At 41.1% G+C, this 12,425-nt stretch overlaps 2 protein-coding genes across 2 annotated transcripts in view; one reads left to right on the plus strand and one right to left on the minus strand.

Moving 5' to 3' along the window:
• stmn1a (stathmin 1a) overlaps positions 1 to 12,425 on the minus strand; it is a 268,537-nt gene that overhangs the window by 252,387 nt on the left and 3,725 nt on the right. The window lies entirely within an intron of this gene.
• arid1ab (AT rich interactive domain 1Ab (SWI-like)) overlaps positions 1 to 12,425 on the plus strand; it is a 40,526-nt gene that overhangs the window by 5,109 nt on the left and 22,992 nt on the right. Inside the window, exon 2 of the mRNA XM_029166607.3 lies at positions 10,524 to 10,745. Coding sequence (XP_029022440.1) covers positions 10,524 to 10,745 — 222 coding nt within the window. The remainder of the gene's footprint in view (positions 1 to 10,523; positions 10,746 to 12,425) is intronic.

The raw sequence follows: 12,425 nt of genomic DNA on the forward strand, positions 1-12,425 counted from the left end.
CTAAGATCAAGTACTTTTTAAGTAATTATGGCATTCTTTCTGCTGGAATGACAGTTTTCCTTAATAAAACAGGTTTGGGTTGTTTGTGATTGAGGCATCATAAAACACTGATGATGCGTTAAAACTTATCATCGTGCAATGCAGAGCTGGGTTAGAGCCTGTTTGCTGTTAAAAATGTCAGGTACTGCATTTAGCATCTTGTTTTTTTTTTAGTAGTACAAAAAAATGTAAAATACTGCAATGTAATGTGGCGTTCACCTTTTTATACAAATGTCTAAACACCTATGTACCAATGTATATAGTGCACAAATAAGTAAGTAAGTAAATAAGTAAGTAAAATCAATATTTTTGAGATGAGATAGAGTGAGAATAATTTTGATCAAAGCATAAGTAGTAGTATAGTACTGAGTAGTTTATTATTTAAATAGTCAATTGATATAACAGGCATGTAACTAAATTTACACTTGAGAAGCCTTTTTAATAATTTTACAAGCAAGCTTTGCTAGGTTCAGCTTGTTAAATGGACAAAAAAATGACACTTTAATGTGTCACAGGACATTCAGCTGAATGCTTAAGACTTTTCCTGTTACAATATTTTGGGATCTCTTTGATTTCTAGGGATATGTAGTGGTCATTCGTGCAAAGATTCTAATGACATGATTTACAAAACAACAGTTTAGCTAATGAATTGAAGATTTGATTGAGAATGAAGTCACTACTTTTTTGTTTATTTTAATTAAACAGGAAAATGTATCATTAGTTGCAGCCTCAGTTCATGTTTCTTAGACTTGAAATCATAAATAGAAAGTAATTGTTTCAAAATCTGACTTAACAAACTGACATGTACTACTGTTAGCAATTAAAAGTTAGTCAGTTGATTTTGTTCTCTTTTCCAAGAACCCACAGAGAACAACTCCCTGCTACTGTACAGTGTTGTTTTGCTGTGGAGAAGAGGAAGACACTATGTTTAAAAAGGAAGTAGACTCTGGGCTCTTTAGCCTACACTGCTGAGTAATGATTCTCCACAGGCCACATGGACAGCATGCTGCCTCCTGGCAACTGTGCGTGTATGTGTGTAAGAGAGACTGGATGGTGTGTGCCTATGACGGAGAAACAGTGTCAGTGATACCCAGGGGAGGGCAGGGGTTGGTTTGTGAATGATCTTCAGCCCTTGATGGCTGTGTAAAGTACTGTAGTCACTTGGTGGAAGGTGTGTGTTTGCATTGTGTCTCACCAACATGCTTTTCCTCCATGTGTCACGACCTATCTGTCTGCCTTTATTGACATTTCCTCATCTTGCCAATATGACCCACAGGCAGCTTCAGGTTTTTGGCCCATGTTCTCACCACAGAACACAAAGAAGCACAAATGAACGCTGAACACGAGACTGACCACCATGCAAATGTAGATTTGACTGAACACCTTCACTGCACAAACTGCATCAGGTGTTTCAGCTGACATCGGACGGTGGTATTGAAATCATTTGACTTAAAAATTAGAAACGTTAGTTCACGTCTCATATCCTGAAAACGAGTCAATCTGAATCATTTTAAAGGCAGTGTTTCGTTTTGAACCCACAATGGGGAAAGCAAGTTCATAGACAAATGTCAAAGCTGGGGTACTGCACTGGGGCACATTGCAAATGTAAAGGTAATTCATTTCTTTTGACATTTACCTTCTAAAATGCTCCAGATTAGCATAGTAATATCCTCCTCTGAAGTCTGCATGAGACTACAGACTTGATTTACATGACGTATGGTGTGTGTGTGTCTGTGTGTTTATTATGGAATAAAATGGTTAACCTTTAAATGGGTGCAGTTGTTGATATTATAAAGTCTAGAATGATGCTTCCTCTCAGCTCTCATACAGCACTCACCTTTGCTCTCTGTTAAAAAAAGAAAACCAACGGCTCAAAAGAGTGCAAAAGGAGCAGTCAGTTTTCTTGTTTTATACTTTTAGTATAACCTGGTCATTACAGCTGTTGTTGCTGATCGTGCCCTGTAGTCATAACCTTGCTTTTGTGGTTTGCCTAATGTGTTAGCACTATTTCAGCCTTATTTTCTTGGGCTAATAAAACCAAAGCTGCAGAGGGCATTGAGTGGAAACGGAAGCAAAAAACAAAAGTTTGATTAGTCTAAAGCAGTGATCAGTCCCCAAAATTCAGTTAAAACTATGTCTGTATAGGACCAGAATACCAGGTGATTGTCAGAAAGCTGAAGGTAAAAGATACATGATTGTGTCGGCACGTGCTTCACGAAAAACGTGCTTCCAAACGATGAGTGAATCTTACCGTTACTATTGTTTAACCACCAGGTTAAACAGTAATGACAATAATTGCTGGTTGCAGCTCCGAACTGGATGCCTGCTTGGGTTTTAAGTGCTCATTCAACTTGGGAGGCGTTTTTATTATCATTTTTGAACACGTAAACAAAAGCATTGAGTTGAACGTTTATTTTAAAATGAGTTACAGCTCTAGCAGTAGGTTTTTACTAGACACCACTAGAGCACATTCTCAATTTATAGCTGATTTTACTTTCAAAGGAGCAGTTGAAGGAGTAGTTTAAAATAGTATATGGTCCAGATCTTATTTGTAACTGGTCTAAATAATTAATGTTTGTTTGTCTCCACAAATAGGCCAGTTTTACAGCAGGACAGCAGTGTAACAGGCAGCCTGTTTGATACAGAGCCTTTGTTTGGGTTTGATTTGATCATTTCACTGTTTAATAAAAGCAGCTGGTGGTCAGCAGAGACATATTAACACAGACAAACGCTACAGCAAAAAGGCTGTTCTGTGCCATTGTTTTTTTCGATAGGTGACAATGATTTATACACAAGTTTAAGTAAACACGCGCCGTAGAAGAAGCGGTAACTGTTGTTATGTTCCTCTCTCGACCTTTAGATTTGCATTTTTGTGGTTGTTCACTGTTTGTCAATGAGAGAATGCAAATGAACGGCCCCAACTGTCTTCACAGTCCAGTTCAGTCTGTCACACATTTGTTTACAGGCAAGGCCCGACACATGGTAGCAAATGATCCTCAGCTCCCTGTCCAGCTTTAAGTGACTGGTGTGTGATTCAGATTATGACCGCGCATGTTTTCCTCTGGCCGTGCGTATGTGTACAGCTCGTGTGACGTCAGTGTTAGAGTTGTGATTCTAACCATGAGGCAGGCAGCGACCCAGGTCCTTAAGTGGCTTCGCCTCATTCAGCAGCCAGGGTATTTTTGGCATTGTAGTGAGTGACACACTTATCGTAATGGGTCATACAGGGTGCCAATGGTCAGCCTGAATAAGCATCCTTCTTGGCAGCTTGAGCCGACTCCCCGGCAACGTGATGTAACCGATCACTGTCTTTTTTTTTTTTTTTTCTGATGCTGATGGGGGGAGACTCTGCCCTCTTACTCATCAAATGTCTTATCTTTGAGCCGGAGAAAGTGCAGGGTCCTGGGTAAAGTGCTCATGTGACACTGTTACTCTTAAAGCTGGTTGCAGAATACAATGTTTCAATATGATTTGAGGAAAAAAACAGAAGAGACATATTCAGCTTTGGTGCAGTATGCATCACCTGCAGTCTACTTTTATGTTACTGCTTCTGGATGGACATCTGGTTCGCTGTCCACCTCTTCTCACCAGATTGTGCACGCCCACCTGCCGTCCCTGCTCTTAGCCCCTCTGAACACCGCTTGTCTCGTATCACTCCTAGGAATCAGCCACTGTCACTGGCAAATATAAGTTTGGCTTGACAGGTTGACAGGCGGCAGTCAGGGCGAATGTTCTCTCTCTTGTAGCTCCAACTTAAACATCACGCTGACAGGCCACACAGCAGCAGGTTCCGTTACTTTATTTTTTTTTTAACTGGGTTTTCTTAGGAATATGCTTTAATGTGGGAGATACTGTATGTTGCTACAGGACACACCAGGTCTTTCAGTACGGTTCTGGTACCCAGCTAAAATCTTCTAGATATGTTATTAATCCTAATCGGTAAAAAGACTGTTTTTGCTTTTTCAAGATAGGATGCTACTGACCTGTCAGTTAAGTTTGGAGATGATGTCTTCATCTGTCTAATTGGAAATCACTCTTCATGTTTTATATTAATTTCAAAGATGCTGTATTAGCACATATTCAGGCAAGTGAATTTTTTTAGAAGCACCATTGGGACCCACGTCAAGAATTCATCAAACCTGAGTTTTTATTAGAAAGCTCTTATTTAAAATGATGGGCTGTTTTTAGTGTCAAGCTGAGTTTGCGAACCTGAAAATGTGTAAAACCTTTGGATTCTGTTTTGCAGAGAATAGTTTTCCACTTTGGAAATGTTAAATACTGCAAACAGAACTCGTGATTGTAATATGGCTGGGTACATCAGGCCTTTTTAATTGTAGCATAGTGTTTTAACTGTTTCCTTTTGATTTTGACCATCACACATTTAGGGTCACACTGTGACTGGTCAGCTGTAGCTCTCGCGTGTTTTCAGCTGTTTGTTGAATGGCCCTAGATTTATTTCTCCATGTATGAATTTCAGAAACTATTGAAATAATCTATTTGTTATTTTACTTCCCTACTACAAACTACATTTTACCCAAAATAGCATGCTCTTTCTAATGTGACAAAAATGACTGACAGTTTCCCTCCTTTTTTATCTGTCGTGGTATTTGTTGTTGTTGTAGTTTGCATTGTTCTTATTTAACCCCAAACAGCCGTGTGAATTAAAAGCTCTGTTTATCTCTGAGAGATGGGAGCCAGTTTTGTCATCCAAGTGTACGAGTGTACATCTTCTTCTCCTCCCAGAACGTCTTTTAAATTCCTAGGAACAGCTGGGTGAACATCTGGGTGTGTAGGGTGCTGTTGTCTAGGCTCGGTGTGGATGATAGCACCAGCAGGCGCAGGCTGCCGCCCCCTCTACCTAACCCAGCTCTTTCTGGCTTTCATCTGGAGTCATGCAGCGGTCAGCTCAAAGTTGAAACTACACTGTTTGATGCAGTGGGAGGACAGACTAATTGCTTAATTGAGAACATGGCCTATTTAGTTGTTTGTCCCGCATAGCTTTTTATTTTGTGTTTACATTTCATCACCTGTTGTCTGTACTTAGACATCCCTTAAAAGCAGTGTAGAATGTCTTCATAATCATTTATGCCTCCAGTGAGGACACACAATGTTGCTCCTACAGAAATCATGGTTGGTTAACTGTGCTGTTGGGGTAATGGAGAAAATTAAAAGCAACCTTTTCTATGTTCCAATCTTTAAGTGAATAGGGCATTATCACATCAGTATCTGAAGTGTAACTGTTGTTTGCTGAGTTGGAGCCAAGTCCTGATACCATACATCATTTGTCAAACTTTATGTGCAATGATGTAATAGCTATTGAATGTTCTCTGTTTTGGTATGAGCATCAAAATCACCCTTTTGCTTAAGATTAGGTTAGCGCTAACTGATACCACCATTTAGATCTTCAGGAGAGTTATTTTGCTGTGTTGTGGGGCTTTAATGTTGAACAATGGTATGCAGATTGAGACGCTGTGTCAGTGTGGCGGATTAAATTAGCAGCAGTTGTTTATCGTCTACCCCCCACCCCCTGCCCCACTACAGTCCATCTGCTCAGCCCCATGGACTCCAGTTCTGCTTTCAGGCGCTGCTCTGCAACCCCCCCCCCCCCCCCCCCCCCCCCCCCCCCCCAATTCCCTTAGAAATCCCCATCCTCATGTCAAACACACACAGTTTTGAATGGTTGCAATATCCACCAGCAGCCGAGTCATGACACAATATACTCAATGCAACCTCTTCTGCCAAGAGTGCTCTGGCTTTCCGCTATGCAGATTAGCCATGTGCTAATTGTGGTTATTTATTTATTTTTTTTATGGAAGAGAGAGGAAAAAAAGGGAGGGGAGGAGCTTTCTCAGAAGTTGATTTGATGACTGAGCAGTAAAAAGGCGTGCACATATGTGGATTAAGTTAGCATTCATGAGTTGTTCAGACAGACACATTTAGCTTTTTCAAATTAAATCATATTCAGCAAATAGCCAGTCACCTTTCATGGCTAGAGCATTATCATATAATGTTTTTCCAACTTTTAAACTTCATTGCAACGTGTTTTTTAACGGTTACTTTGGAAACATTTTGTATTTTTAACCTTCTCTAAGAACTAAATTATTATCTGTACACTTTAAATAATTCAATTTTGATTGAAACAGTGATATTATTATCTTAAATTTAAATTTGTTTTGAGAAAAGCAAAAATTACTAGTTAGTCAGTTTCAGTTTGTTCTGTTTATTTTGTCTTATTTTGTATTTTGTCTTATTCACTCGTTTTGTTTTTAAATTGTGATTTAACTTGCAGGTACTAATGGAAACAGTTAATGAAGTTGGCAAAATTGTACATTTATTTTTTCGAACACACTTTTCTTTCCCAAAATAAGTTCAAACCTAGCTTGTGTTTATCAAAAGCAATTAATGCTTTGCATAACGTGTCACCCAACGACATGTGTGATGAATTTTTTGCTAATTAAACTCTGACCACATGCTTTGCCATCCTATTGCTCTCATGATGTATTGTTTTGAGTGCAGCATAGTAACATTATTAGATATAAGAATAACTGGCATACCAGAATATGTCCCAGATTAGAATTTTACCAGTCAAGGGCACAGAGACATGCCCAACTCAGTTGTGTTGCATGCCTTATCATCTTTCCACTGTGTCTATCTTGTGCCCCCACCTCCCCCGGCCACTGACTATTTCCTCTGATCTACATCAGAAATAAATTGCCTTCTGTCCTAGACCTTGAACAATGAATAACTGTCCTGGTTTTCCAAACCAACAAACCAAGTGTGCTTATTTTTATAAACCACATTAGCACTGTAAAACCAGTTCTTTAAATTCAAGATGTACAAGTGTGCTCCTCCCTTTATATTGGCTTGTTTTGTAGCATTCTACTTATAATTTGCAATACTGCTCGTAATCCTGTCTTAATTTGTTGTGATTAAACTCCCAACTCTGAAGTGTAAAGCACAAGGAAACAAATTAAAACGATTAAGGACTAATATGCTTTTCCATGTTTTCATGACTTTTTATTAGGTAGCTTAGACCTATTTGGTCACTGCTAAATTCTTCAGATGCTGTTTTAGGAATTATTAAGCTCATAGAAGAAGGCCTTTTACTAGACACAAGGAGTTCAAACAAGCTATTTCAGGGTCAAGGCAAAAAGCGCTTTCACTGAAATGTTCATTGTAACATGTATTTGCATTTTTTAATTTATTAGTCTATCCACAGTATCCAAGGAATTAAATGGGAACCAATAATAATAATTACATGGCAAATTTATTATCTATGCTTGGCTGCGCTATGGGATAAGTTTGCAATCGCTTTTCTCAAGAGTCACTGAGTTCTGTAACCTAAAAGCATCACAGTCAGTGACCTCTTCACACAAGATGCACCAGAGACGCACACAGTCAGGTCCGTCAGCCAAACCTCAGTGGGACCTTGGAGGACATGTAATAGTGTATCAGATGTGAACAACTTAAGCAACGCTAGAAAATCACTGGTAAACAGATCAATGAAAGCTGTAGCAGCACACAGGCCCTGGCTATCTCCCAGCCTGCAATGCACACACGTGTTAATGTGATAGTATGAGGCTGAGGAAAAACAAATCTTGAAAGCTCATTGGATTTCCTAGATTTGTACTGGACTGTAGACCCTGCAAGCTTTCAAAGCCACTACAACATGTTATGAGTGGCCATATATAACGTGGAGCATCCATTTATTGCAAACATATTGAATTGAATATAACATTGGGTCCACAGTAAGCTGTTTTAAAAGTGGCAGTGGTGAATCTGGTACCTAAGCTGTACTTATTGCAGCTACTTAATAATGACTTTCACAAGTTTTTGATTAATAGAATTGTAACGTGTAAAAATGCTGAAATGTCATTTCCTTAAGACTGAGCTGAGATTTGTGCATCTGTCCGAAGGTTAAAACAAAAAGTCTTGATAAAAGGAAGCAGTTTGAAACAGCATTTTTTAAATGAGGTGCTTTGCTTTAGTTACACTTGTGCGCACAGTGGACATTCACCTGTCAAATGACCACTGTCTCAATCTTTTTGAGTGCTTGTTAAATGAGATGGAAGATGGTTTTGGAAACATCAGCACCAGTTCACCTTGTGGCTGGGGGAGCTGGAAACCCCTATTGTAGCTGAGCTTCCCGTTTCCACCTCTTTCCCTTCTGAGCTGTCAGCCTTCTTAATAGAAAAACATGTACATAAGCCGGCATAGGAATATCCTGAACTGAAATTGGTGAGAGGACAAAGAAGTATTGTTGGTTGTTTTTTGCATAGTGGTTGAGATGTTTTGTTTAAATGAGCAATTGGTGTTGGTTACTTTGTAATTTATCAGCACACTTAGCCATTTTTCATGAGAATCCCCTTTATTGTAGGCCTCGGGTGGTGCACATTATGGATGACACAGGAGACTCTAACCGTTTAAGCAGCTCATTAGTGACAGAGCTATAGCATATTTCAGTTCAGTGAAACAAGTGGCTTCTGCTTTGTTTGTGGAAATATGGAGATAGTTGTTGTTGCCATAATTGGACCACCATAGCTGCTTGAAATTGATTGAAAACCAAAAACAAGGTGGTGTCTGCGTCGGTGTTCCCCACCACTTGTCTTCAGGCTGAATGCTGCTGTATGGACTCCCGCCATGGCAATATGTCTGCTGGTGGTAGGAGGGTGTAATGTGTCCTTCCTTCCAGACAGGGGTTAAAAGTGCATTAGAGGTCACAGAAGAGTCCCTACCAGGGCCTGTTACTTCTTCCCCCATGATGCTTTCGGTAATGACCCTAGGGAGCATAGTAACAACACCCCCCCTCCACCTCCCACCCCTTCTTTTCACACACATCCCCTTTCCTATTTTGCTTTACGCACAACATAACACACACACACACACACACACACACACACACACACACACACACACACACACACACACACACCCTCTAGAACCTGAAGGAGCTCAGGAGACTGTGGCCTAGGGGAGGCTACAGGGAAAACCTGGAGTGGAATTACTTTTATTTGGACCATTGCACTTGACAGCCTGTTGATCCAAAACCTTGCACCCCTCTCCGCCTCCGACACCTACCCTCTCAGCAGCACACACATGTATATGTTTTCACACATGTAAGCAGATGCTCATACACACCCCAACCTCCTGCTGAGACCCCCCACCAACCCAACCGACCTCCCCTTTTTAACTGCAGCACCGTCATTCATAGAGTGCCAAAGCCTGCTGCTTTATTAAAGCCCAGGAAGAGCAAGGCCTGGCCCAGGTTCAAACAGCAGTGCAGCTGGGACCTGTTACATTTTCGGCAGACTGCCCTCTCCGTCTTGCTTGCTATAAATAGCCCCGGTGGTTGTCTCCTTTAACCAAGGAAAAGAGGTTTTTGGGGGGGAGGAAGGAAAACACACACTCGCAGATTAATAACCGTGGGAAGCAATGAAAGCTTTGTGTCTGCTGCCTGAGGTCAGCAGGCCAGGAGGTGTTGCTACATCAAAGCCCCCACTGTGACTTGTACTTTCATATGATGCTGTGATGGGTTTCATGGCAAACAGAGGATGGCATCAGATTGTGCAAACTAGGGAGATACCCCGCACAGCCCGTGTGAGATTTGTTTTCTGTCTTTGTCTTGCTTCTGGACAAAGACCAGTTTGTTATACTTGAACGAAATTCCATTTTTTTTATTGCTCTGGAGGAGTGTTTTGTTTGGGGGGATTCCACAAACATCATCTCTTATGTACACACACACAGCATCAGACACTTTATGACCTTGGCTCCAGATGCTGACAGGCAATGCTGCCTCATTATGAGCCCCCCCTGACTCTCCACCCTTTACTTTCTTGTCTGCGCTCCGTTTTCCTCCTTGGCTCTCCGGCCAGAGAATGTCGACATGCCTAGTAAGGTTGCCTGATCGGGCCATGTGGATCTTTTAGAGCGGAACCCTGCCAAGGTCAGCCCAAAAGCCACCATCAGCCTCAATCCTGACATAGTTCCAGATGAGGGGTAGGCCCAGCTCCAGCTACCGCAGACACTTCCACTTCCTTAAGCTTATTTTCACAGAAACCATCCCTGACGTTCGTGCCGTAACAGTATCCACCCACTGGCACAATGATCTCCTGGGCAGGGAAATGATCCTGGCGGATGTAGTGGGCTTGTTCATTCATTTGTGGCCAATTTTTTCCTTTTCTAGTAGGGAAGTAATTCCACTACTGTTTTTTTTTTTAAATTTTATTTCTCCTGCTTTTTGTTCTGCATTTAATTGAATGCATTTGATGTTTTATGAGTCATTTTTGGGCTGATACATGCACAACACATTTGTGAAATTTTTTCTAAATATGACCTGGACAAGTTTGTCTCTTCTTGGAAAAGCATTAGTTGCATATCTATATAATCATGGCTGTTGAGCACCTTTTCATACAGTTTGTTACCACAGTTGCTAGTCCATACATCCACTGTTTGAGCTCATCAGTTCACTTCTTTGTTACCTCCAGCCTCCGAGTCCAATGGACCAAGTGGGGAAGATTCGTGGTCAGCCATACGGCGGACCCAACCCCTACTCACAGCAGCAACAAGGTCCTCCCGCAGGACCTGGACCCCAACAGGGAGGCTCTTACCCAGCCCAAGGCTATGGACCTCCTGGGCCGCAGAGGTATCCAATGGGGATGCAAAGTCGTACACCCGGTGCTATGGGTGGCATGCCATATGGACAGCAGGTCAGTCATTTTTGAATGATTGCAGTCTTGTGACCAAATACTTTCTTACATAGAATTAGTTTTAAAGGCAATGCAAGGAAGATGTTTGTCATCAATATGGTTAGAGGCTCCAGCAAAAATAGAGGATTGCACTGTCTCCATACCCATCCCAAAGGAATATAGATTACAGGTTTAGGTCCACACCCGAATTAAGAAGCACACAGTTGACAGTGCGGTTAATTTTAAGCATGCTTTGAGACCCTTGTGTTTTACTGTAAGGAAGGGCTGTAGTTTGAAGGGTAAGTGAAGCAGGCGTTTCTGCCTCTCTTCTCTGGGCCCCTGTCTGCTTGGTGTAATCATATGTTGATATGTAGTGGTCATCATGTCACTTAAAGATTTAGCCCCATGGAACAAAAATTCTACCTAAATTGACAGTTACAGGCTTGGTTCAGGTAACCATCTAATAAACAATTATTTATGTTACCTCATTATGTTTTCAGATGCTTTGGTAGGTGAGTACAGAGTCAGATTTTAAATTTGGAGCAGAAGTTGATAGGTTTTGTTTTTTCCTCTTAGCGGAGGCAATAAGTTATTTATTTGGTAAGTGACTCAGGATTACAGAAATTGTGACAGTGGCAATCTGAGGTACGAAAACGTTTTTAGAGTGGTGTGTGTGGGTTTCAGGCATGGGAGAATCTGCACTGGTTTAAATCCAGTCACTGTTTCACAGCGAGGAGTCCTAATCCACATCTAGCTACATTATCATTTTAGCCACAGGTGGAGCTGATAGATATTCTCATAATTAAGGCAGCAGTTGAGCATAATATGTTTATTTACTTCATTGGCACGAAGACAGGAAATGTTGAACAGCTGTAATGACTCAGTGTGAGGCGCGATATGATCTTTTTGAATAGATGGTGTTAATTCCCTCTCTAACTTTTGGCAAGAAGGCAATTGCATATATTTCATTTTGAACTATTGACCAGGGCTGAAACACTGTTTGCTGATGACTTGTAGCTAAGTGGTCTGTTGTTTACTGAGATACACCAAAGAGCCCAGCCAAGTTATCCTAGGATTCCTTTTAACCTTGAAAGCTGAATCTGGCTCAAACACGGCTTTACAGCATCATCCAATTCACTTTCTTTTGCTGGTTTATGATGCAGTAAAAAAAAAAAACTTGGGGACGCCTGAATTGTGTCTACAGGCACTATAGGCAGCACTTTCTGACAGCATTATCCAATTAAAAGATGGCAAACATACAGTTTGCTGTATCTACTCACTCATTGCTGTGAAAAAGCCCCTCCTTGAACCCTCTCCGTCAGGCAGTGTGCCTTAAGAGAGGAATGCATGCAGGGAATCCCGTAGAGTGAAGCCTTTTCTTCCACGTCCGCTGTCTGTGGTCTTGTGCCTATTGTGTGGTGTGATTATCTCATACTGGCCTGCCTGGTGTCTGACTGTGGACTCTAAGTACCCTAAAGAGAAGAAACCGGCATCCCTACCATTGTCACGCAGGCACAATACAACCACTTCATGTTGTTTTAAGTGTGTAGCATCTCTTTACTATCTACTATTTTCTTTGAATTCTTGAATAGCTGAGAACCCTCCCAAATCAACACATGGCTATTTGATACACTCTTCTTCTTTTTTATTTCTGTGTTTTCTCACAAGGTCAGTGCTTTCTCCTGCCATGTTCATTGAGTG

Source organism: Betta splendens, chromosome 11, assembly GCF_900634795.4.
Source record: "Betta splendens chromosome 11, fBetSpl5.4, whole genome shotgun sequence".
NCBI classification, from domain to species: Eukaryota; Metazoa; Chordata; class Actinopteri; order Anabantiformes; family Osphronemidae; genus Betta; species Betta splendens.